The sequence below is a fragment of the Pogonomyrmex barbatus genome, unplaced genomic scaffold (assembly GCF_055798465.1).
Source record: "Pogonomyrmex barbatus isolate J1 unplaced genomic scaffold, ASM5579846v1 scaffold5, whole genome shotgun sequence".
In the NCBI taxonomy this organism is placed as follows: domain Eukaryota; kingdom Metazoa; phylum Arthropoda; class Insecta; order Hymenoptera; family Formicidae; genus Pogonomyrmex; species Pogonomyrmex barbatus.
Window position 1 is genome coordinate 8179483 of NW_028297149.1, and position 27109 is coordinate 8206591.

The window sequence follows — 27109 nt, forward strand, 5'->3', positions numbered from 1 at the left end:
CATGTGATCAAAAATGTAGTTTGAGTTTCGAAAGTTCACCACAGTTCGCAATATAATATTGTAGTACTTCCTGTTCTGAACTTCTTGTACTTTCTATCTTGTTTCTTTTTCTCTCTAATATGTAATTATGTATTTATCTCATTCTAAGTTCAGTATAGTGCAATTATGAAGAATTATAGAAATCGGATCCGTAATGGTGTGTCACGATGATCGTAATTTCGTTATTTTTTAGATAATACCTCAAATTGACTGAATATCAGTGAAAAATGACACTGTATCATTTTGGAAATTGTTTGGCATTGGTATACGTGCCATATTACCTGACTTATAAATATTCTGGCCTGTAATATTCAAAGAATATTCTCAGTTCTAACCTAAAAATTTAAGAGACTAGATTTTGAAGAAAATTATTTTCAGATCAGAATACGGTGCATTTTGGAAATGTATTCAAGCCGGTGGTATTTATATTTTCACGCAACTCGTAAAAATGCTGGCTCTTGCCACATTTTTTCCAACTGCTGACAATGTGGGAGAAGAAGGTTTTGATGTTTTTGGTGTATGTATCATCTTTCCGCATATTTTATATATTATAACTTATACTATATACCTTATAAATAAAAAATATATATATATTTTAGGAATTCTTAAAATCATCCATTGATCTAGCAGACTTGGTTGGAATTCTCTTAGTTTTAAACAGTATACCTGGTAAGGGCCATGCCAAAGTATTAACTGCTGGTATAGGATGGGCAGGAGCAGAAGTTCTGCTTACAAGATTCTTGTTGCTTTGGGTTGGAGCTCGTGGTGCTGAATTTGATTGGAAATACATTCAAAAAAGTCTTGAATCAAATATTAACTTGGTAAGAAATTACTATTTATATTTTGTGGGGAAAAATCAATACAAGGAAAATTTAACTTATATCATTTGTTTTTAATAGGTACAACACATAACAACTGCAACATTGGTTTGGTTATGGTCTAGACATGATTTACAACGTGGTTTAGTTCCTATAGTAATCAGTATGCTTGTACTTACAGTGTACAGACCTCTCATGTTAGATTTTCTTTCATCTATTTTATTAGCTGGTCCATGGTCAACACTTATTATTAAGGCGATTACTACCTTTTTTATAGGTGCAACAACGTTGCATATTTATGCAGGTCTGGCGCATTCAATTGGAATATTCTAAATAACATAAGAATTTATACATTTATTCAATGATATACAGTTATATTAAATAATGCTTTCTATTTTCTAATAATATAAATCTACATTACATAATAAATGCGTTATGTATTTACGTTGTATGTTTATTTTATCACATTATTTTATCGCATTATTTTTCACAATATGAAAGTATCTGATGTCAACTATTATATCCAATACAATTTTGTGAAAAACACTGTTATTTGCCAGAGAAGAAAATTTTTTTTTTAAATAGTAAATTATACTTTTTAAATGAAATTTGTTTTTAAGTGTAGAAGTATCAAAGAAATATTGATTTGTTTGATTGCTATAATATTATAAAAAATAACTGTATTAATGTTTTGTTAAATTTATGAATTTCTGTCATATTTTTGATCTTCTCGATATTTAAAATATACTAATGAAATATACTAATGAAAATAACTACTTAAAATATACTACGTGAATAACGCATTTTTATTTAAATCTTTTATTCAAAATATAAAATAGGAAATAAAAATAATGTTTTAAATTTATCATTTTATTAAAGTATTATTAATTATATATTTTATAAAGTTTTGCTTTGTATATATATATATATTTTTTTTATTCATATATATTCTTATTTGAAGAATGCTCTTTGAAGAACAATGGCCGAACGATTTGTATCATCTCACTTTATTTTTTATTCTATAAACTCAGCTTTATTGCGGTTAATGGACGTTAGTGACCGCAGGCCTGTATACACATAGACATTCGCGATGACAATTATTTTAGAGCTCGCTAAAGGCTTTTGTGAGAAGCCTTGATTGTTTTGAATTTGAAGCTAAGCCAAAGCTAAAAGGGGCACACTATACTTCCCCCTCCTTTGAAGGCATGAATAACTTTTCGGAAGAAAGCAAAAGCTATTCTTGATTAATTTTATAATGAATCCATAACTTTTTCAACATGTGAATGTTAAATTGGCACTTGCAAAAATATGCAATACATAATAAAAATTAAAGAAGCTATTGATATAGAAAATGATTTTTTCAAAAATCCTGTATCGACTTAAAATTCCTTAAAAAAATATAATAGTTTATTAATCCTGTTAATTCTTACAAGTATGTAAATCAGAAGCAAAGTGTGTTTTCTCGACTTATACATGTTTACTGATTCATCTTAAAATTATATAGTGAAATTCCCATTTTAACTATCAACTGTATAGATATATTAGAAGAACATGATATAAATTTTCCTTGTTTTAATAGCGGAACTAATTTTAATTTGGAAATAGCAGTTTTAGTAGCAGACCTAAGATGATTCATGATAACATTAAGTTTCCTCAACTGCTCAGGGACATGACAGATCTGTCTACAGACCTGCTGACAAGTTAGTCCATCCAGTTAGTCCGATATGGCATCATTGACAATGCTGGAATTCAAATTGACCATTAACTACTAACGTACATTATATCAATATACTCTCATAAAGATTGACGACATATGCATATATATGCAAATAAAACTGTGACTTCCCCCGTAATTTCGCAAAATTTTATTTCAATTAATATACAGTATTTATACATTGATTACATTATTACATTATATTATTTTTTTTTAAAAAGAATGTAATATATCAAATTTTTCTTAAATTAAAAATTGCATTTACAGGCAAAAAAATACATAAAAAATTACATGTAAAAAATTACATTTCAGTGATATGTAATAAATTATCTGCTTTTGAATTGACAGTTTACATTTTTATAAATTCTCATTTTGCAAAGTTCATTAGATCATGCATGACCTCTATCATGCAACTGAATTGCACTTATCATGCATTGAGATACACATTTGTACTTTCCCCTTATCATGTAACTAAGCTTGACGTTTACTTACGTAGGTGTAATGAGAAAAATGTGATCTTCCGTGGCATTATTTACGAGTATCTTATTGTAAACAAGATGCATATAGACAATCTGCATTTGATTGCCAAAAGTTCTCAAATTTTACAAACAATATGCTAACAAATCAGCTTTTAGTTTTTAAAAAATTTATGAAAAAAACATGTGCTAAAAAAATATAAACTTTACATCAAAAATATGAATTTAAAATATATAATAATTATTATCCTTAATAATAATATGCAATAAATAAATGTCAAAATAAGTTCTTTTTTCTTAAATAATAGCTATGATATTTTTATTTAAATTTCCTTTCATGTTAAGTTCTTTGATATGCATGGGCACATTTACTTATAACTGTTTCGCAAACGATGCTTATAGTAAAAGTCTGCTCTTGTATACCATTATTTGATTATTTTATGAAAATATTTGCAAGAATGTTTCATATATATTTATACATATATTTACGCAAATATTGCATATAGGTGTGTATAAGTTAAATATATGTCAGCGTTCTAATATTAATCCATAGTATCTACGTAAGAAATTTTCTTAGTAACAGTCTTCACTTTTCTTCACTTAACGTTATTTGACGCGACAGATTCCAAAGTTCACGTTTTGTCTATGTGAAGAACTTGTTCCACATATTGGCGTATATACACGTGATGTAACTCATCAGGTCAGGACATTAGTATCATCATCCGGTATCTCTTCATTTAACTCAATGACGCCGAATACGTGCCTGGATGGTCGATTGCCAAACGATTACGTGAAAATAGAAAAAACAACCATGGACTTTGAACGCATGATTCGCCAAGAAAAATGCGAGCTGGTTTCATCAGGCGTTAACGTATGCAATTTATGATACTCAAATGTGTATTAGAGCATTGTCAACGGAATAAGCTAGCAAGTTTATCGTGCAATAGCACTAGATAAAAATTAATTAATAAAAGATTAATTAAATATTCAAAAATTATTGCTAATCAGAAGTTCAAAATATAAAGTAATACGTTAGCAATAATAAAGTTGTTGAAGTAAGAGATCAATATAGTAATAAAAGGTCGGCAAAACTGGCTTCATAAATATAAGATAAGATTTTTTTCGTTTTTCACGACAGAAAGTTCACGTTAGATAATTTTCATTGTTTAAAATTTTTATCACGGATTGATTAACGACTACAAGGAAAAACGGATGTTCGCCCATGGCGCGCAAGTTGGTCCGATATCATGGTAGAGGGGTCAGCTGTTCTTTCATTGGTTCTCAAAACGGAGTTGCTCGCTTGTGGGTTCTGATCGATGCTACTAAAAGCCGTGGTGAAACCAGACTTACTAGTAGTCGGAGAGCCGAGAAGTGCATATCGACCAGTTCATCTGCAGAGAAGTCTATTCTTGTCTAAATGAGCATACTTATACCATCATCGTGATAGAACGTGTTCTCTGAAAAAGAAGCTGAAAAGTTGACAAGTTTACGAAGTCCCGAGCAGCATCAGCTAAAATTTTTAATACCGCTGGTTGAACGCCTACGTCGATAGCATTTCGATCGGAGTCTTGTCGAAAGGGAGAAGAAACGAGTGGAAGAGAAATCAAGATAGAAAAGAAGTGTTAGAGTGATCACAACAGTGACCTCGACCCAAAGCCTAGAATCTCGGAGTAGAAAAGCGGCTGGTGAGATCAGAGTGAGGCGCCGTTGTTACTATGTAAATTTTCAATAGCGAGTATATCCGTTTGCGCGCGCGCACTGTCGCCAACGAGCAACGACTTACATTAGCAGCAACGACAACAACATTATCGTTAACAGCAGCGAGAGAAACGAGCATAAGGGAAAGAGAATCGCGCGAAACGCCGCGAGCTAAAGGCCTGATCTTTTCTCTGACAGCTTCCGAGGAAGCCCGCAAACTGGCTCCGGAAGTGAGGATCAAGCAAATTGGAATGAGGGAGGACTTGCTATCTATAATACGGCACACAAGCAGCGATCACTTCTCGGAAGAGCTTTAGCCGGGAGCTTAACTAGGAAGTAGACACGCAAAAAGAGGAATCAATCAGGCTGGAGAAATAATTCGCGAATAGAGTAGAGTATTCGCGCGATAGAGTAGAGGCTGTTCTTGCTTGTTGGGCTTTTTTTTAAAGCGACTGGCTTCGCATCGGGCTTTCTTTTGTTCCGAGAACTCCTCGATATTATTTTTTAATCGCTCATATCTTCGTCATTGTCAAAAGAGAAGAGAAAGAGAAAGGGAGAAACCGAATATCCGGAAGACCGGTTGATTTCCGTAATTCTCCGGGTTTCTCTGTTATGCCCTGGGTCGCCGCATGTTTTGATCTGCTGGCGGCTCCGTTACTAGGTTACTGTCTCGCGATCAGAAAACTGGTCCTACAAGCCGGTCTTCTGCAGGAGAAAAAAAACGAGCTCGCCGTGAGGCAGACGTCTAACACGGAGGCACTTTCGAACGCTGACACTACAACCATTATGGCTCCTAACGCGGAAGAGCAGCGTCAAGGTAATATTTCGCGCGGGGTGAGTTGCTTGATGCCGAGGGATGTGAAACGTCTGCTTATGTAATATGTATGTCTTCTTCGTGTCTTGCTGTTTTTAAATACTCGCTTTTATGTTATGAAAAAAGACTTATCTGATAACTAAGTATTTCAAAGAGCGAACGCCTGTTTCATAGAATTATGCATAGGATACATAATTCATTAGATAGCATCAGACTTTTGATTGCATGATAATATATTGTTATGTAATCTTCAAAAAAAGGAAATAAAAATCCAAATAAATTTATATTACAATTTTAACACTCAAAATAATGTATTTTTATTATTTATCTTACATATATTTATATTGTAGGATAATCAAGCTGTATTATAAAATATTTATTGTAAATAAAAAATAAGCATGTCATTAAAAGATAATTATCAATTAAATTGTTATCAATTAAATCTGTTAATGTAATTGTTTTTATAATTTTCCTGATTTATAATTAACTAAATTAGAATCGTATTGTAAAAAAAGTACTAACATAAATTTCCTCGATAAATTTTCTATTAAATACATTGTGCAGTCTATGTAACTAACACAAGTGGTGGAGTAGCTTTATTTGATCAAATAATAGACCTGCGTTTTAAATAGCTCCTGCGACAATAGTAATGCATGCACGTATTTATGTTACTCGCTGCTTATTGTTACAATCAACATTGACTGATCCGTTTTAAAAGCATTTCAAATAAAAATTCACTGTATGTTGAGGTAGACAAAGAAAAACTTGCAATTTATGCCTTTCATTTTTTTTCAATTTTTGTTTGCAAAAAAAGATGAGTACGCACATAATATGTAACAGACAATGTACTCTCTATAGTAGATTTTTCTTACTTATGTTAGAAGCCGGTTTAATGAAAGGAAATGAAAAGTGAAAGGAAAACAACGATTCGAGTATTGAGGTCGCCGTCTACAATATCACCATCCTGCTCATCTTACGTTGTATTCATGCTCCTTTATTTATTATTTTCAGCGTAAAATTAACAACGAAAACTTCACATCGTTAAAATGTAGAAAATATGTGTAAATTTATATGTACTGTTATTACTTTTAAGAGAAAGTAACTAACTAAAATTGTAAATAAACATATAAATAACATAAATGCATTTCATTTCGTCATCATTTTCATTACCTTACACATTTACATTTGGCTTTGACAAATAATTGATACATCTAAAGATAATTAACTTTTGTTTTACATAGTCTCGACTTTCTTTTTTAAACACGTTAATACAAATTCAAGGATGTGCAAACAATTATTGTCTCCTCAGTGTATGTTTCATTTTTATTACATCCACATATTTGCGATACTCTTCTCGTATTACAATCGTCATTATTACACATAGTGTGTATCGGATTTTCAACTTTATCTTAGAATATAATTCTGTAAATCGATGTTACATATTGTCGTAAAAAATTGAATATAATGAAAATATGTTACAAAATGTTTTTGTAATAAGTAAATTATATGCGAATGTAAGCATTGATTGAATGATAATATTTGCTTTTCATACGTAAAACGTCAGTGCTTCGTGACGTTTAATTTTTACATATGCAACACACACAATATATATCTACTTTTAATTATCAATCATATTAAATTAAAAAACTAAATAAAAAACGTATACTATTACAAAAAATATATAAGTTTTAAAGAATAAAACTCTGATAATAGAAATAATAGTTCTATAAATAGTGTTCTATAATACATATTATATATGTATCATAATTAACATTTTAATGCATAAATGAAGTAAAATATACAATAATATTTTTACAAAATAATTAAAAAACTAAATATATTACATTTATATATTACATTTTGAGACATTAAGTGAATTATGTGAAAAAAATCTTTTTTTCTTCTAAATGTCAAATATTATATGTCTGCAAATATATGTGTGATTGTAAATGCTTATATATCGAAATGTATCTTAAAGTTATCATTCTGGCATTGAGAAATCGATAACTTATCATTATGTCAGGAACCAAATTGTATTCGTCTCTTATCTCTTAAATTATGCAAGTACAGAGTATTTCAACATTGTTCATTTTTTTCATAGATATAAGAAAGATCGTAAAAATACTTGGCATTAATCATTACAAATTTTTAATGATTAATGCCAATTATTTCTATGATTTAAAATTTTTAAATATTAAATCATATCGAATATATTAAAGTTTTGATTCAAATTTCTGCTAAATAATCTTTATTTTTAATTAATTAAAAAAAAAGATTTCATAAAGTTACTTAGATTCTTTACTTGATATTATAATAATATATTTCTAATAATATATTTCTAATTAATATTAAATACTTTTTATAAAAAAATTTTTATATAAAGTTTCAAAAAAAGTAAGTTGTTCACTAAATTGATTAAAAGATTAAAAGATTAAATATTTTACTATTTTTTAAATGATAATGTTATAATACAATTGTATTTTCTTGACTTGTTTAATATTTATTATTTTTATTAATTAGTAAATATATTTTAGTCACATTATACGAAATAATATTATATATGATGAAAAAAACTTTTTTAACTTGCACATGAACGATAAATTTCATGACGCGCGTATACAAAGTTAAGTATAAATTTTTATCTATTGATATCATTGATTAGATAATATAAATCTGAACATAAGGGATAGTCTTTATAATTGTGTGTTATCATTTTCAATTCAGATATGGGACAGAAAGATAAGTTTATTATATATGAGCAGACAATGCTTTACCTTTCGTTATTTTCGTTTTGATTGCGTCAACTGCAACGATAATTAATCAATAATCATAATAATGATTATAAAGTTAACAAATTAGTCTACTAATTAGATATATGTCTAATTAATATATATGTACACATTATTGAAATATTTTAATATTTGAAATATACAAAATATTTCAAAAATACTTGATAGTGATAAAATATTTTCTTTAGTTGTAAGATTTAAAAGAAATAAAATAACTACTTTACTTTAGTTAAGAATAATTGGAATTTTACTGCCTTTGAAAGGTAAATCATTGTTGGCTTCAGTAATGTATGAAGAAGCCGAAACAAAGCTAGTGCACACGCATTTACGAATCTAAATATAAAACTCATTCCCAGTAAGACACGAGGCGTCATATACATATATTCAATTGCTCACTCATTCAACGTCACAATATATTCATTAAATATATATTAACAAAGTTTACAAAACAATCACACACAAGCATTCTGATTTTTTTATCGAATATTGCTGTTATTCATAACTTTTGTTTTGTAAATCTTTAACCTTTATATCTTTATAAACAAATGTGTGCAAGATAAGATAACTTACACGTGCTTCTTACGCACATAAATTAATAAATTAAATATTGATGTTATTTATTTGTTTATAATTCTAAAATGATTGTAATATTAATTGTTATTTGTTTTCTATATACGTTTTTTAAAATTGCATATTTTTTGTAAAGTAATTGTTTCTTGGTTTTTGCTACAATAAATCTTTGTGTGATTTATCTTGTGTGATTTACATTAAACATTTGGAAACTGAAATTGACTTTTTATTTTATACTGATTAATCTACTTATGATTATTTTATTTTATACTGATTGTACATTTTTGTTAAAAAACTTGTGATTTAATCTATCAAATATATTCTACGAATGTTTCTGAATCATTTAGTTAATTGCAATCTTCTTTACAAACACATGTAGCTTTTTTCAAAGGAAAATGAATTCATAATGCAAAATTATTCGTGTAATGTTTCATGTACACGGCATATATATGGCCTGAAGTACTTCATACAAATTACATACTTTTGTAAATATGAAATGCAATATAATTCAAATTAATGAATAATGCAATATTATACTTTACGCTTTACTTCGAATATATTATCGAGTATACATTTCTGTAACTTTTTTAACTTATCTGTCACGAATATTTTACGACTAATGTTATTTTCAAGAAGAACGAATTTTAGTACTATATTGCAGCAAGTCCAAAGTCGTTTTCGTGATGTATATACCATTCTCATGTTACTGCTGCTCGAATCTGTATGCATGACGTATGATCAGATATATTGCCAAATATTTGCACTAGTTTAACAAAATGCTTTATTCAGAGAAGTTATGACTAATAATATTATATTTAGTTATTATTTTATAATTTTTAAAAATTTTATTGACTGCATTTCAGGGTAAATAAAGAGAAGAAAATATTGAATACATATCCTTATACCATTTCCTGAATTTAAAATTTTCTGAGAAATAAATTTAATCGAAAATAAAATGTGATTTTTTTTCATACATTATCAATTTTTGTAACGTACAAAAATTTTGATGTTACAAATATTTATATACATTTTAATATACATTTAATTACACTTAATTTTAATTATATTACCAATTATAGTAACACAATGGGTTAGAATAAATGCTTATAATCATGTATGAAATATGAGAGAATTATGAGAGAAATACATTTATTAAATCCAAGTTAATATTTGTAGAAATTATAATAAGCGCAAATGAAATTATGAATATTTCATTACCTACATATTCTGTTTAGATTCCGGCAAAGAGAAGGTCGCAGCAAGAATCTCAGGAATAGCGAAGCCATCGCGCAAATTTGTGGGAATCGTCATAGCCACTTGCGGTTTACCGGCTCGTGGAAAAAGTCAAATTGAGCAGAGCCTTGCTCGCAGACTCATTTGGAATGGCATAACCACAAAAGGTAAACATCTATTTAATGTCTTATAAGACAAATGTTTAACAAACCTGTTATATGAATAGAAATTTATCACATATTAAAAATATAAATTTAATTCTTATTCTTAATTAAATATACAAAAGTTTAAATAAAGAAGAATTTATAAATAAATAATATATCTTGTTTCAGTGTTCCGCGTGAGTGATTATCGAAGAAAACGATTCGAGTCTCATATATCACACGAATTTTTCCGATCTGATAATACAGCAAATAACACTTTAAGGGCTCTCGCTCAGAGAGATGCTATGCAGGATTGCGCGGCATGGCTTGCATCCGGAAATACTGTAGCGGTAAATATCCGGAACATTGATAATTTCTTCACAAGATTATTAGATCATAAAAACATTTAATGCCACCTCTGCGTTCCCCAATTATTTCATTGTAAAAAGTATCATAAGCATAATAATTGATTATATTTCATCATTTTTAGGTAGCTTCAAAAATACAATATTGCATTGTTATTTTCTTCTTTTGTTTTTAGTTGTTGGATGCTATGCTGATTACACGAGCACAACGTACAGAGGTCTATGACTACTTCTCCGGTCAGCTCGGTTATCGTGTTCTCTTCATCGAATGCGTCTGCGATGATTCTGAAGTCCTAGAATACAACCAACAGGAGATCGTAAAACATAGTGCCGATTATACTGGGGTAGATACTTCTTTAGCTATGGAAGATTTGCAATCAAAAATTGCTTTTTACACTGAACTGTATGAACCTATGGACGACAAAGCTTATCCCAGAATCAGAATCAACACCGCTACCATGGATCTCGAGACTTGCAAAGTATCCGGTCATATTGAAACTAGAGTGCTTGGATATCTTGGAGACATCAGCCTCAAACCCCACACTCTTTATTTCTCAAGAGTGAGTAGTTGACATAGATTTATTTTATATTAGTTGCGTTAGGGAAGCGCACTATCGCATTATTTTATATCTTTACGTTTAATGAACAATAAAGACAAAATGACACAATAGCGCTGATAGCGCGTTCTCCGAACGCAGCCATTGTAGTAAATAACTTGAAGAATCTCGTAGTTATATCCACTACTTTTACTTATTACATTTTCTATTTTATTTTGTGTTTTACATTCTTTCAATTAAAATTTCTTTCAATTAAAATTTTTGTATTATACATTGCAGCATGGCGAAAGTGAGTATAACGTAGTCGGTAAGGTCGGTGGCGATGCAGTATTAAGCGCCCGAGGTGAACGTTATGCTCAGGCTTTATCAAATAAGTTCAACGCTATGCGTATTCCTGATCTTCGGGTTCTCACTAGCCGTCTTCGTAGAACGATTGCAACGGCGCGGGGTATTGAAGCCTCTCAGGAACACATAGCCGCTTTGAATGAACTTCATGCGGGAGTATGCGAGGGCCTCTCTTACGAAGAGATGCAGGAGCATTATCCGCAGGTAATTGTTTGTAAATGCACTCATAGAAACAGAATTTTAATTGCCGACTAAAAATATTCAAGCTTCGTGTTATAGATTTAAGTTGAAGCAAAGTTCATGCAGTTAATTTTTACCAGAGATCAGACAAGATAATCATAATAACATTATGTTAAACCCTATAATGTTACAACAGGAGTTTGCTTGGCGTGATCAGGACAAACTACGTTATCGCTATCCGTGGGGTGAGAGTTACATCGATGCGATGCAACGTGTCGAGCCGGTGATCGCCGAGTTACAACGTTCCAACAACGTTCTTGTGGTGTCACACCAGGCAGTATTGCGCTGCATCATCGGATTTTTCCTTGATAAGAAACCCGAAGAGCTACCCTACATGGAAGTACCGCTGCACACAATAATCCGTATCACCAGCCAGGGTTACAATTACAAGCTCGAGTTCTTCAAGCTGCCGATCGAGTGCGTAAACACGACTCGTGTTAAGCCGACAAACTGCAGCGGTGACCGTACTGCTGCCGATGCTCTTATCACGGTTCCAGCACACTTCGACATACCGGATCCTTGGAGAAATCCCGGCAAAGGGCCTACTCTCGTGCAACAGCATTAAGAGAATCAATACGTGTACTTCAAAAGTGGCATAAATCGAGTTTTATAATAGTTTGTTCGCTAAAGAAAATAGTAATTTGATACGATGAGCGAGGGATGATTTTTTACTCTATCAGAAATCAATTGATGAAAGAAAATAAAATGAATAAAATAATATTATTATCAACTGATATAAATCTTAAGTGCAACACATTTTTCAAATAAAGATTGATAAGATGATTCTTAAATTCGATTTATGTTACAATAGAAACAAGGGATTTCTCGCTTGCATATATTGGCTATATAGCTCGCGGCGCTATCAAAAATTGCATAGCCTTATTTGTTTGTAATTTTGAACATGAGTGATTTATTATTATTAGAAAAGGAAATTAAATCATTATCATTATGATGGTTCTTATAGTGGCAAATATACGAATCGTTCTTACAGTATGTTACGTAGTATGTCGCCACGATACGTTTATTTAATTTATTTACAATCAATATACAGACGCGATAGAATGCAAAAAATATTTGCTCTGATTTCACAAGAGTTTTTTTGATATAATAGAGAAATGCACAGCTTTTGGAGCATAAATGTCTTTAACACTTGATTGACAGTGAAGTTTTGTAGACATCTTGGATCGATTTGATAGGTTTACGACATCCAAATAATACCAATAATATATGTCTTTTTAATAAGTAGCAATTGAAAGCCCATGACCGAGCCCTCTACATATCGCGGGACTCACAGTTTTGTCAATAGTTATAGCAATTGTTATAGGTTCATAGTAACCTCGTGGTGACTCATGTCATAAAGAGATATATTATCCGCCATGCTAAGCATACGCACAGATTTGTGTATAGAATGGGCAGGAATTTAAAATTGAAAATTGTTTGTGATAGAAAAATAGTAACGTATAGATACTGCCCATTATAGTTAATACATATAAATCACTGTATTTTCCTAGTATCTCAGCATTTTTTAAATTTCTTTTTCTCACGAAATATGTTATGAAACTTTTATTCCATACTGTGATTGTTTCTATCAAATTTATGATCTCTTTTATTATATATTTTATCGTTTGAGTGCCATCGAATTTACGATTGTGTCGAAATAAAAATAAAAGGAAGAAAGAAATATCAGATATTTTTAGATGAGTTAGTAAATGTAACGATTGATTTTGAAACAGTTATCTGGCCTTTTATATGGAACACTAGAACATTTTAAGATCTTATATTTTTATAAAAGATAGATATAGATATAATTATAGCTACTTTTTTTGTAGCATCTAATTTGTTTTATATTTTGACCAGCAATGCAATATGTTTACAATAATTCATAATTTATAGTAATTTATAGATATCTTATTAATTATATTATTTTATATATAGATAAATAGAAAAACTTTGCAACGAAATGGATAATCGAAAAAGAATTCTAACATTGAAATAGTTCGTAACTTTTGTCAGAAACAAAAACTTTACTAGCTTATTATAGACTAAAGCTATAATAAATTACAATTGACTACAAACAATGAGAAAGAGAGCTTATTATTTTGATAAACTTTTTAGCGATCTAAGTACAGGAATTATCATATACAATGATTGCATAACGCATAACTAATAGATTGTTTTATGACTACATCTTTTTATTAAAATAAATTTTTTGTTATATATATTTGTAAATTAGGTTTGTTTAATTCGATATCGTCATTTTACAGATTTATTAAAATGTGTATTTTTAGCATGCATATAAATGCAATATGACATACGCAGAGGTGACATTTGATAATATATGCATTTTTAATGATTTAAATATATCAATAGTAATTATATTAAATGCATAAAAATAGATTTAAAAATTTATGTAATACCCTGCATGAGTTTATTATAATTTTCATGTAATCAAAACGTTATTCCGACTAAATAGAAAAGTTTTTGTGGAATTAATATACAATATTAATATACAAATTAATATACATTGTTGATCAACTTTACCGTTATATTTTGCTAGGATAGTTTATTGCATAAACACGCATAATATTTGTTTAGACGTAAACATGGTGTTCTTTAGGATTCAGCATGATGCTAAACTAGAAATTTGACATTCGTGTTTGCAAGAATTAGTTCAATAATTTATTTGCTTTAGGGAAAACAGTTTGCGTGTGTTGTATGTCTTCCTTCTTAAGAGAAGTCGATATAATCGATCTTCCAATGTTTCAATTGCTAAATATTTTATAACTACACGCCGCGAGAGTGAATTATAATTTGTAATATGTATATTATATAATTAAGATATATTATTCGTAGTTTAGAATCTATAGAATTTTTTATTTGTACTCTGTGAAAAAATAAATTTTTTTTACATAATCTTCTCTTTTCTCATGTTAATTATGTAATCAAATAAAATATTAGATATATGAGAAAAACAACACAAAAACTGCATTATAGAAAAATCCAAAAATTTAACAAAAATTCCAAAAAACACAAGAGATTTCATTAAAGTTTAAATCTAAAATGAAAATACAAAAATATTTCAAGTTTAAAGTTTAAAGTACAAAAGTATTTAAAAATTCGAAAACAAATGTTTTTTTAATTTATATGAATTTAAGATAAAAATTAAATTAAGCACAAAAAATATTATCTGATCAAAAAATATTCCCTAGAAAAACTTATATTTCAGTCTAAATTAAAAAAATCAACTTAATAACTAATTTAAAAGATAAAATAAATTATAATTATAAATACAATAATTTCAAAAATTAGAACCGTTTTATTTCTTTCTTTTATTTTTCTCTATAAGCAAGATATGATCATATTTTCAGCTTTTATACTATTGGAATAATACAGTTGAGGGCATATATAAATATAAATATATTTAAATATATATATAAACAATTATAAAATAATAAATAATTTTATGAAATAATCATGCAAACTGAATGACTAGTAAGTTTTACATATATGACTAGATAGGTTTTCATAAATACTACGAAGACTGAGATCGACTAAAAGAAAAACATTGAGAGACATTATTTCGAGTTCTAGTATACAAGTCTAGTATACAAATTTCAAAATAATTTGACAATATTTTTGGAAAATATTTTAAAATGTAACCATATAGTTACATTTTATGTTTTATGCTTATATAGTTCGTTATCAATGAATAAAGAATATATCAACGTTATTTTGTTACGTAAAAAGAGACATCATAAAAGATGTATTCTGAATTTTCATCATAATTAATATTAATGTGATGCACTGTTGAATAATATATATTATTTTCGGGAATTTTCGCCACTCAATCTACCCCTACTCAAAGGTGTCGTACGCAGTACTAAATACCTGATCTCATTAATTTGGACGTATAGTCTCTTTGTTTAGCAGCCAAATGCAAATCCAGACTTCTCAACATTCTTGCTCGAATTTCCTGTGCGTTAGACTCCCGTTTACGCAAATCACTCGCTTGAATTCCACCTCTCGAATGCAACGATTCGTTTCGTTGAAAATTGTCGAGTTCGACCGTATTTAATGAGGAGGATCTGTTTTGTGATTCCCGTACGATGGTTTTCATGAATTCAAGGGCCATTCTCCGGCAAGTATCGAAACCTAGTAATTGTATCCTTTTACTCTGCATCACATCCATACGATAATTTCTCCAACGTGTTTCTCTGTCTATTGTTTTAGCAAGCGAGTTAGGTGTTCCGGGTAGATCTTGAAATACTTTGGTAAGTATCTCCTTCGTTAGATCTTCCTCGCTACCCGATGCGTCTATAATATAATAGAAATATATTAATAATATAAATTGATGATTATTAGTTCGTGATTGTAGAAATTGTTTTATACAAAAATAAGAAAATAAAAAAATTATATATTATTTCAAATATACATATATGAAAACAAAACTTTTTAGCTAATTTTTGATTATAATTTTTGTTTATAGGATTAGGCCTCTTACAATTTAGGAAAAGAAAAGAAACAAATAATTAAATTAAAGATACATATTAATAAAAAAATTAAATTAGTTTTAAATTTGCTACTATTTATCAGTAAATTTTATGTCATTTAATGTGATATTAATTTGCAGCATCTATAAATAACCAATATCTTTTTCAAAGCGGAAAAGCAAATAATTTATTCTATTCCATATATCATATAAATGCCATAGGATTGGAGTCATGTCACATTGAGAATCATGTGTGAATTTGATAAGATTGCAAATGCAAAGATATCTTATCGAGAACGGTTTCATACTACATCTAGCTACATACGGATTGACGTCGATATTTTTATACGGAATTTAATACGGAATTTCACGCAAAATTTTTCAAAATATCCATGATAATTAATGTAAACTTGAATTCTTTGATCTTCATTGATTTTGTTTTCAATATCGACAATAAAGAAATATCGGCAATAAATCTCCTTTATAAGAAATATTATTATATCATTATTATTATTCATTATTATATCTGGTTGCATAATTAATTATTTTAATATAATACTAAAAAATTTGTTGCAAATATATTGAACAAAGAGAACAAACTTTTTTCAAAAATTTTATGAAGAAATAAGAAAGATTTCGAGTCTACGCTACTTTTTTCTTCATTGTAGAATGTTGCAAAAGTTCTGATACGGGCGTACATGTTACGCAATGTCTGAAGGAAAATTAAGTACGAAAAAAGTTTTGCGTTACCCAGATCACTACTATTATCGATTTCTGGGATGTATGTGCCTTCCTTGATTTCCTGTTGTAACTCAAGGACTCTTGCTAAAGCCAACTGAAGATATTCCTTTGTATTTGGATCCTGTAGAAAGATGAGATACACATACTCGAATACTACACAAGACATGCTTTTATGTCATATTAAATTTTTCTTAACTTTTATTTTATTTTTAAAACATTAAATATTTTTATTTACCATTATTAATAATTATTTACTAAGTTCCATTATATTTAATATTGTAAATAATTTAAAATACTAAATGTATAATACTAAAAATAAACTATTAACGATATATGAACAATTTTTTTTTATTTATATGTTCTGTGTGAAAATCTAAAAACTATAGTATATATATATATATATATATATACATGTATTGGTGTGTGTGTGTGGATATACGTCAGCCCCTGGCATAATTGAAACGCTTTGTTTCGTATAAATCGGCTAGAACGATTTATCTGTCAAAAGATAAACTATCAAATACAGTTATATTGTGATTGAATATATGTACAAAATAAAAAACTTTTTTAATTTTTTACGATCTTTTTAATTGATTGTACCTAAAATAATAGAATTTTTCCTTTGTTTAAATTTTTTACATTATATAAATATTGAAAAAGTAAAAATATGCATAAAAAAATTATTACAGAAAAAGATTTTAATTCTTTTTATGTTAATCATAAAAATAGTGTAATTGACAAACAAAAAAAAAAGAAAAGAAGAAAAAAGAAATTTGAATTATATCTATCTGTAATGAATTATTTTATACTTTCATAAATACGCAAGAAACTTATAAATAAATGCAATTTTCGCCTAATAATATAATTAAATAATTCTTCAACTTAAATACGGTCATAATGCTTATTAAATGCAATAATTGCAAACAGAAGAGGATTTACTATTAAAATTTTACTGTTATTTCCTAATTTTGTTAAACATCTTAATAAGTATTAACATACAGCGTTACATTCTTGCGTCTTCATTTTTTTCTTATTAAAACTAGTTTTATCATCTTATTACTTATTTATATTTTTAATCAAATTGTAACTTGAGCTTATACAATTATATATTATATATTATTAATAATATAATTATTTTTGTTTATTATAATAGTCCAGTGATGTAATTAATAATTTTAACTTACCGCATATTGTTCACTTTCTTTTATTCTTTTAGCATCATTGCCAATGTCTTCTAAACAAGGTGCCTGCGTTAAATACAATTATTAAAACATTTTTTTATAATAACATTTTTTATAATTTTTATGATTTTAAATGTATTAAATATATTTATATACAGACGTATTATGAGCAAGCTTTAGTTTTTTACAAAAATATTATTTTTATAACAAATATCTTACCGATGAATATCTCTTCATTATGATTTAGTGCTTATCTACCTGTAATTCAATAAATTCAAAAACTAATCTTTCATTTCTTAAAAATTATCATTAATTTTTCAAATAATTATAATTAAATTTATGATTAATTAATACAAATAAATTTCTGTTGAAATACTCGAAATTCTATTAAACAGTGTATTCTCAACAATATTTTTAATAAAATCTTCGCTTCATTTAAATGTATTAAAGTTATAAGTCTAACAATATTTAGGTTCTTATAATTTGATTACAATTTATTTACGGATATCTAATCAAATTACGGATGTCTAATATGGATTTAATAATAGCTATAGATTATGGATTGTATATTAATAATAAATTGTAAAATATTATTTGTGATAATATACCAACTGCGTGTATGCGCGCTTCTCTATATAATATTGATTATGTTTCTACATATCTGTTTCTATATATTGAGATTGAAAAAAATTAATTAGTATATTGTTCTCCGATTCCAGCATCTATTATCTCAAATATTTTCGATAGTATTAATTTACGATATTTACAGTATTGTATTTAAATCCTTTCAAAACTGAAATCGCTGTAGCAATAAACAGTCTAATATATTTCGTCAAATTTTGTGTAACGATAAAAATAAAATCTTTATAATAAAATTAATCTCAAACATGAACTAATAAGTTCGATGTAATAGCAGCTACAAAGTTATTATCTGTTTGGATGGTCGTCTTACTGTGCCATCGCCTGGAAGTAATGATACCTCGTGTTACTTATGCGCTTCTGCTTTCGAGTAGAAACGTGCGCTTCTGCAAGTTTGTCCCTTAACTTCAGATCGGTTATCCGTGATATCAGCTTCGTTATCAGGTCGGAGTGTCGAGAGATTCTCGCGCTTGCAAGCACACTAATGGTTCCTTTGTGTCGCGCAAAGTTTCTCTGGTAAACTCTTTCTCGTAAAAAATGCCTTTTTTTCTTTCTTTTTGTCACGAGAAGTACGGTACCTTCGTTATTAACTACGCTACAGAGAACTGTCAATGAATACGACCGTTGACTAACATCGATGGTCGCATACTACCAACCCCCTCATTTTCACAACCGTTACAACCCGAAAAAGGGGGGGCCCTGCGAGGGAGTCTGTCTGTCATCGGTCCCCTTTGAGGCTCGGCTGTTCAACCGTTGTGTGAAGGTCCGAACGAGCGGCAGATGCAAACTCCCCTTTTTCCTCTCTCTACCCCTCTGCGCGTGCCTTGTTGAAGGGAACGGATCGAGTGGCACGTGCGAGTATGTTGTACGCGTGCCGAGAAGTCTCGCATCGATTATTTTTATTCGACTTGGAAAATGATGTCCGAATGATTTTTGCATATACACTTTTCTGATAATAAAATTTATTTACCCAAAAGAAGAAAATAATTGTTTTTTACATTACATTTACATATTATTTTTTTATATTAAATTATATATGTATAGTGGGTTATCTTTGTTAGTAAAGGTTAGCCACATAAAAAAAAAACATGTGAAAAATGTACAAGATATTGTAAAATTGGGTTTTCTTGTGTATATATATATATATATATATATATATATATTTAAGTGTATACATATTTTAAGTGATATACGTGAATCCTAAAAGCTACTGGTTCTTTAACTCATTTATTCTCATTCGTTCTTCAATTCAAACTATTGATTCTTTGAGATAAATTTTTAACAAAAATAAATTAATTATTTGAAATCTTTCATATTTAATGATAAATAACTAGATATTAATAATTCTATTATTTAAATAATTGTTTAAATATTTATGTGCTAGCAACTGGTGGTGCATGGATCTAATTTACGCATAAATAATACTAATATAAGAAGCTTGTTACATAGAGTTATATTGACTTATAGTTATAATATCAATTGTGTAATATATTTAGTTCCATTAATCATTATTCTACGAATTTTTGAGTGATAAGAGAAACCATTTCTACTTGATAAGCGTATTTAGGAACGACATATGTATATATAATTCATAATTCATCTATAGATACATAAATAATGCTGGCTATTTATATATTATGTGATTTGATAACTAATATTATTATAGTTGAGCTACCAAATATAAAATAAATTTTGTATGTGATCTGTTCTTGCTTTCACATTTCCTTCACTTTCATTCTTGTGAAATACTTGTACATAGAGTTAATTTAACTCGGTGAGCTAATTACTATCACAAAAAAATACCAAACATCAGATTATCACATCTCGTTGTACTCTATTTAATCATTTACGACTCATTTATTATTAATCATTTTAGAACAAATTCAACTTTCGTTGCTTATTCGATTTTATTAAGTTTACAAAAAAATTTTCATAATTATTTTTGAAAGATTAATTCTTAATTTCTTAATCTCATTAAAAGCTTAAGAATTAATAAACTCTCAAATAAAAAAGTATATAGTATGATAACAAAATTAATTGTTCATTAAATTGAGCAAGAAATACATATTATACGAGTATCTAGAGTATTATTTTACATATATTATGTTTTAACGGTAGAAAAAATAAACTCTTATATATACGATCCATTTTTGCAATCATTTGAAAACAGGAATTCTTTTCAAAAAAGAGTTTCATTGATATTTTATTCATATTATTCTTTACAAATTAGATCAAAGAATTAATTTTATTTTTCAAATGTAGAAAATGCATTTGAAAATTAATTTCATTTTCAATTACATATTACAATTTCATCCCGTTTAATTCTTTCTCTCTATTCAATTTGATTTCATCATCAATCTTTAAAGAAAAGTTTGACGTAAAAGTACTAGTCGCTTTGAAAGAACTCTTTGGCCAAAAAAGATTGCAATCTGAGTTCGTAAATACTATCTAAAGCTACATATCTTTTCAGATAGCATAGAATGAAAAATTGCAACATATATGTAATCTTAAATTGATATTTTTTAAATAAAAATATATTAAAAATAAAGAGATTTTCAAACAAATATTTAGATTTTGTAAAATAATTAATATTAATGAAAACATTAATTTAGATAAAAAGTATCTTGACACTTGTCACTATATTTTTTTTTTATTCTTATAATGTAAAACCTGTGATATTGAGTATCATACACGCAAATTACACCAATAAAGTGGCATTTGTTTTTAATCCACTATCGGTTGTGATGGTGTTACATTTGAACTTGCACTGCAATTTACATTGATATATCCGTGTTTATATTTCAAAATTATTTCCAAGAGTTACTTTCGATCGTCTACAGTAGGTTTAGTCGTCTCTATACTTCCCATTTCAAATACTCCAGTTGAATTAAATTCTTGAGTACGTCTTCGGAAAGTGGAACCAAAACTGGTCTCGTAAAACATACGCCGACTTCTTTGTAAAACATCACCGTGTCCATGAATTATGCTTCTGTTCATCCGATTTCCACCGCAAACATTGCATCCATATCGTCGACATAAACAACATAAATATCTATTAAATCTACGGCAAAAAAGAAATGATAAATTAAAATACATTGCCGTTGAATCTTTAATAAAAGAAAAAAATTTGTTGCAGCTTAATTTTCCAAATTTAAGTCTATTCAAATAATTATATTATTCTCAGAATTTTTCAAATAATACATTTTTCTACTTTCTTAATGCATGTAAAAAATAATAATATCATATACATTTTATTAACAATTTGGAGAAAACTATTTTCAAATAAATGTGAATAATTATAAAAAATTCACGAAGAATTTATATTTTGACAATATTTTACAAAACAATAAAATGATAAAACATTTATTATATATTTTTTATTTTTATTATTATTTAGATAGCAAGATTAATTTGATTGATTAATTCAAATAATTTCATTTATAAAATAAGTTTTATTCAATATATACTATGCAAATCCTCAATTTTATTTTTAATTCTATTTTTTGTTATGAAATGTCATACGAAGTTTAAAAGGAATTATCTTTGAATAATAACCATTAATTAAAAGTTATTGGCGTCCAATTCACTTTAAAATCTTTTGTATTTATAATCAACATTATATAGATGCTTACCTTTGACGAAATGTGCGACTAATTAAATAGAGTGCTATCGGATTAACGCAGCTATTACTAAAACTGAGGCAGAAACCGATTATCCTGAAGGCGTGCCAATAATAATCATAGTCATCACGGGCCGTAGGGCAAAAGTGGAACCACAGCATAAATATGTGATACGGTAGAAAACAGATCACAAAAACGATTATAAAACATACTACCATTTTGCCCACCTGTTAAATTGCAGTAACAAATGAAATCATCAATATAATAACATCAAGCAAGAAATTAAATTTTGCAAAACTGTTTAATGATACAAAACACAATTTTAATGCTTCAAAATTTTAAAAAGTATATTTTTATATACCCGTCTGCGCGCTTTTATCTGTTCAACATGAAGATCACCACCAGGAAGTTCACCTGGCATATTTTTGGTCGATAATGCTAAATGCCATGCCATGCCCAGATAGAAGCCAGCTATCACGCATAATGGTATTACATAATACGCTAAAAATTTGAACATTACCATGCCTTTTTCATAAACATCTCCTGTAATGTAGAAGCATGATGTCTTTGCGCAATAATTTAGTATAATAATTTTTATCTTCTTGCATACATAATTATAGTTCAAGAAAATTAATATAAAATAAGATAAAATATTGTGTGTAGATATATAATTAAATAAATATATAAAAATGTGTCTCTGAGAATGGGGACTATAATTAGTATTAGTAGAAAAAATAAAAGTTATTAATCTATCATTTTGTCATTAATAAATCATATCTGGAAAAATTCAAAGTTCAAAGTTTTTCTTTCTAGCAAGTAAAATGACATTATTATATATAGATTGTTCAAAGTGTCATTATGCACTTTACAATTTATATATGCATTATATATCCCTAATTAGGTTTTCTGACATTCATAATCGTGTTCAAGGAAAACGTATTATGGCTTACCAAATTCTTCAGGAAAAGGATTGCAGATTAAAATGCTATGGTTTCCATTCAATTGTATAGAGGATACATAAGAGAAGAATGCGGCGGGCATCGCTAAAATAATTGCAAGAACCCAAATAAGAGATGCTGTTAAGATGGTAAGTGGTTTTGCACTTAAACCAGCTACATGGCGACGGATGGGATTCACAATGGCGCAATATCTACAAAAACATGGAAAGATGCAAGATTGTATAATAAAAGCAGCAAAAATTTAATTTATTTCAAAATTATTTAAGATACAAACAATAATTTGCATATCTTAGATCATTATAATTTATCTATATACATTTGATCCAAATAAAATATAAAAATTAAAAAAAAAAGAAATTAATTAAAATTATTTCAATGTGTTTAGCTGTACTGATAATTACTAATTATTTATGTAGCATATTCAACTGTATCTATATCAATATCCAATGGCAATTTCCTGTGCGGCCATTGAAATACGTTATACATGATACGTTAATGAGTTTGTTTTACGTTCATTGTCAGATATATAACTAAAATTTCAATTTTCAATGCAATTTATTCATAATACATTGTATTTCAATACAATTTTATTCTTTCAATTAGAAATTAAATTAAAATACGTATATTCGTAGTAACATCCAGCTAAAATTTTGTTTAATTCCTTGAATTAACTTGTACGACACGATAAGGCTCTCAGTTCACATATTTACCTTTCGGCTGACAAAGCAGCTAAAGTAAATACGGACACGCCAATTGAAATATCCTTAGCACATTCAGAGAGTTTGCAGATAGTTAAGCCCCATGGCCATGATTCGATCGTATAAACAATTGATGTGAAAGGTACACAAGTCACAATCACCTATAACCATAAAGTATTCCCGTATTCGATATATTTAGATACTATACCATAAAAGTTTTATCACAAAAAACATAATAAGTTATTAAGAAGAAGCGGAAATCATAAATATACTGTGAAGATACAATATATTTTTTTCACAAGTAATGATTGTAAGGACGATAAGTTTTGATATAGAACACAAAGTATAATAATATATTGTGGCCGAGCGGTGGTCCGCTCGCTTTTAGCTCCCGAGTAATGTTGAGAAGATCGTTCTTTGCCAACGTGCCGTTGTTTATGTACTTTTGATTGAAGAATTTATTGATTGAAGAAAGATTTGACAGAGATTCGTGCGGGACGGTTTTGAGAGGTGACGCGCGAGCGGATTGCGAGCGCGAAATTGTATCACGAACAGTATAATTAATTGTGTTAAAGTTCCTTTTTTATAAATGACTTCTATTTATTTACGCGTGTCGCGTAAGTGAGAGTTGTACGAGTGACCGCCGCGGAAGTGCGACAATATAATATATAATATTGTTGATATTTCTGTTAGACAAAAATCTATTTCTAGATATATCTTTTCTATTATATTCTAGTTAACTTAAAAAAAATTTATTTTTATTATTTTCCTATACATAAGATTTTTTTTATACTTAAGATAAGAAGTATTTACTTCAAAATATTTTAATTTTTCTTGAATTACAGGAAACTTTGGGAAAAAAAGAAATAGAGAGATGGAAGAGAGAGAGAGAGAGAGAGAGAGAGAGAGAGAGAGAGAGAGAGAAAGAGAGAGAGAGGAATAGCAAAGCTGTACGCTTACCAACAGGTCACCAAGTGCTAAAGACAGCACGTAAGTATTTGGTATATTTCTCATACTGGCATGACATAGCAAGATAAGAACTAAGATACCGTTTCCCGCTACACCCACGATCAAAATTAACGAAAATATTATAGGAACGATATAAGTTTCAATTCTTTGATTATATGGTACATATCCATCATTTTCATACTCCACTTCAGAATTAACATTATAAAACTCAGTTGTTATCATCATCATCTGTAATAAAGGAGATATTCTTATTACTGGCAACATGAAAAAGAAAAAATTGGAGCAATTACAAAATAATAACAACAAAATATATTCAAATTGTATGTCGCATTTTTAAATAATAAAAACAAAATAATTATAAGAAATATCTTTAGAAATAAAATATTGCAAATTGATTAAGAGATATAATTATATTTTTTCTATATAATTATATTTTTCTACCTATGAACATATAAGATACTGTGAAAAAAAGATTAATGTGCAGTTTCATTAACGTAATCTGTTCGTCTCTCTTGCAACTAATCTTTAAAAAATATAGACTAAAACGTGAGACATTGTCAATAACATCATATAAATATATAATTTGTTCATTAATAATACAAAATTCAGATTACACGAAATAATATGATCGACATAATAAAATACATTTGAATTGAACCGATAACGATAAACGTGATAATGTTCTGCAATCTTTTAGCGGACATACACAGTTTCTCTTCTTAGAAATATGAAGACACAAAATGTAATATTTTATACGCAATTTATATCTTTTGATATTTTTTATCCTAAATATAATCGCATATAGTTATCGCAGATCGAATGATAGAAATAATTAAGAATGAAATTACAACCACATTAGATTGTATCGTGTAAATTTGTAAACATTTTCCTTATTTTCCTATTTTAATAATTTAAAAAAAATTTTTAAAGCTTGGACCTATTTAATATTTTCTTTGCATTTTATTGTCAATATAATCTTCAAAAATAAAATAAGGAACGGAAAATGTTTACAAGCATAATTACGTTTACGTTAATTCAATTGAATATAAATAAATAGAATTAATTAATCTAATTAAGTTTATAATACTAGCTATTTATTTTATCAATTCGATTATTTAAAAAAAAATATTAGTTTGTACAAGAGATTATAATTTTCTGTGCATTTGTACAACGTACATAAATATATAAATAAATGATATTTACTTGAATAATATTATACTATATTATACTATAAATTCAACCAAATAAGTAGATGGTAAATTAATAAGATCAAAGAGTTTTGATTTTGTTTCTTCTGAATACTATTATACGAAAGAGATTTGTTATATTAAGATATTTATCGTAGATATTTTGTTATATTAAACAAGTTGTAGATTTAATATAATATTATTTAGAATATGTAAGTTGTATTTTTCTTTTTTTCTAACTACAAAGTCTTTAATAAATGTAAACTTAGTACATTGTTAGCAAAAAATAATTTTAACTATTTTTTTATTGGCATCGTTAAATTGGATTTAATATCATTATTCTTAAATTTTTGGGGTTTTTTTATAATAACAGAAATAATCGATGTCTTAATATTAATTAATATTAATACATATGCAAGAAGTACTAATGCACAGTCATTATTATTGTATCAATAATTAATTGCATTAATTATAATTATTACATTAATGATTAAATTGTATGACAAATAATTTTACATATATGAAATTATTATGTATTATACTAATTATGTAAGGTATTATACTAATACGATAGAAAAGTTTTACCTTTTGTTACGCCGTTTTGATCCTCGTCATATGTAAAAATTAGTCAAGGATTTCTGTAACAATTAAAATTATATATTATTATAGTAGTATATTATTTTATATATTTAAGATTATTTAATCCATTTATAAATATATTACATTGTTACAAAAAGAATAAAAGAATAAAAGATATTGATTAGAGAAAAATTCGATTTTACTATGCAAAGAAGATAACCAATCACAAGAAATTGTTTTCTAATA

The 27109-nt window shown here is 28.0% G+C and overlaps 4 protein-coding genes across 9 annotated transcripts in view; 2 read left to right on the top strand and 2 right to left on the bottom strand.

Annotated features, from left to right (window-relative positions):
- The first annotated feature begins 4 nt into the window (after positions 1–4).
- On the top strand, positions 5–1301 carry LOC105426397 (BOS complex subunit TMEM147). The gene is made up of 5 exons (XM_011637609.3): positions 5–121; positions 233–343; positions 418–556; positions 639–860; positions 939–1301. Exons 2-5 carry the CDS (start codon positions 267–269, stop codon positions 1188–1190), a joined length of 690 nt encoding a protein of 229 aa, XP_011635911.2. The 5' UTR covers positions 5–121; positions 233–266; the 3' UTR covers positions 1191–1301.
- Positions 1302–4353: 3052 nt separating this feature from the next.
- LOC105426364 (6-phosphofructo-2-kinase/fructose-2,6-bisphosphatase) lies at positions 4354–14714 on the top strand. Its single transcript, XM_011637564.3, has 6 exons — positions 4354–5562; positions 10154–10318; positions 10484–10644; positions 10836–11219; positions 11496–11765; positions 11938–14714. Exons 1-6 carry the CDS (start codon positions 5358–5360, stop codon positions 12364–12366), a joined length of 1614 nt encoding a protein of 537 aa, XP_011635866.2. The 5' UTR covers positions 4354–5357; the 3' UTR covers positions 12367–14714.
- A 780-nt stretch (positions 14715–15494) lies between these two features.
- On the bottom strand, positions 15495–19860 carry LOC105426357 (uncharacterized). 2 transcript variants are annotated; one of them, XM_089081755.1, is made up of 5 exons: positions 19192–19860; positions 18432–18470; positions 18216–18278; positions 17041–17152; positions 15495–16115 (listed from the first exon to the last, which is right to left on the bottom strand). In XM_089081755.1, the coding sequence occupies exons 2-5, from the start codon at positions 18447–18449 to the stop codon at positions 15682–15684; spliced, it is 627 nt and encodes a 208-aa protein (XP_088937881.1). In that variant the 5' UTR covers positions 18450–18470; positions 19192–19860; the 3' UTR covers positions 15495–15681. The 2 variants fall into 2 exon arrangements, with proteins under 2 accessions (XP_088937881.1, XP_088937880.1); XM_089081754.1 differs by lacking the exon at positions 19192–19860 and having other exon boundaries at positions 18432–18592.
- A 174-nt stretch (positions 19861–20034) lies between these two features.
- The window catches only part of LOC105426347 (neuropeptide CCHamide-2 receptor), a 91348-nt gene continuing 84273 nt past the window's right edge, over positions 20035–27109 (bottom strand). For 2 of the 5 annotated variants that reach the window (XM_089081752.1, XM_011637528.2), the window contains 7 exons: positions 26870–26922; positions 25089–25325; positions 24141–24289; positions 23422–23621; positions 22833–23014; positions 22484–22698; positions 20038–21912 (listed from right to left, as the gene is read on the bottom strand). In XM_089081752.1, the coding sequence (XP_088937878.1) occupies positions 21672–21912; positions 22484–22698; positions 22833–23014; positions 23422–23621; positions 24141–24289; positions 25089–25325 (1224 nt within the window). In that variant the 5' untranslated portion in view covers positions 26870–26922 and the 3' untranslated portion in view covers positions 20038–21671. Of the gene's footprint in view, positions 21913–22483; positions 22699–22832; positions 23015–23421; positions 23622–24140; positions 24290–25088; positions 25326–26869; positions 26923–27109 lie in introns of all 5 variants that reach the window. The other 3 variants (XM_089081750.1, XM_089081751.1, XM_089081753.1) reach the window with 2 other exon arrangements.

Coding starts and splice junctions, on each gene's coding strand:
- LOC105426397 (XM_011637609.3), top strand. CDS start 267: ATGACACTGTATCATTTTGGAAATTGTTTGGCATTGGTATACGTGCCA. Junction 344..417: donor ACTTATAAATATTCTGGCCT/GTAATATTCAAA, acceptor AATTATTTTCAG/ATCAGAATACGGTGCATTTT. Junction 861..938: donor TTGAATCAAATATTAACTTG/GTAAGAAATTAC, acceptor TGTTTTTAATAG/GTACAACACATAACAACTGC.
- LOC105426364 (XM_011637564.3), top strand. CDS start 5,358: ATGCCCTGGGTCGCCGCATGTTTTGATCTGCTGGCGGCTCCGTTACTA. Junction 10,319..10,483: donor GAATGGCATAACCACAAAAG/GTAAACATCTAT, acceptor ATCTTGTTTCAG/TGTTCCGCGTGAGTGATTAT. Junction 10,645..10,835: donor CATCCGGAAATACTGTAGCG/GTAAATATCCGG, acceptor TTTTGTTTTTAG/TTGTTGGATGCTATGCTGAT.
- LOC105426357 (XM_089081755.1), bottom strand. Junction 17,153..18,215: donor AAGAAAGTGAACAATATGCG/GTAAGTTAAAAT, acceptor ATCTTTCTACAG/GATCCAAATACAAAGGAATA. Junction 16,116..17,040: donor CGATAATAGTAGTGATCTGG/GTAACGCAAAAC, acceptor ATTATATTATAG/ACGCATCGGGTAGCGAGGAA.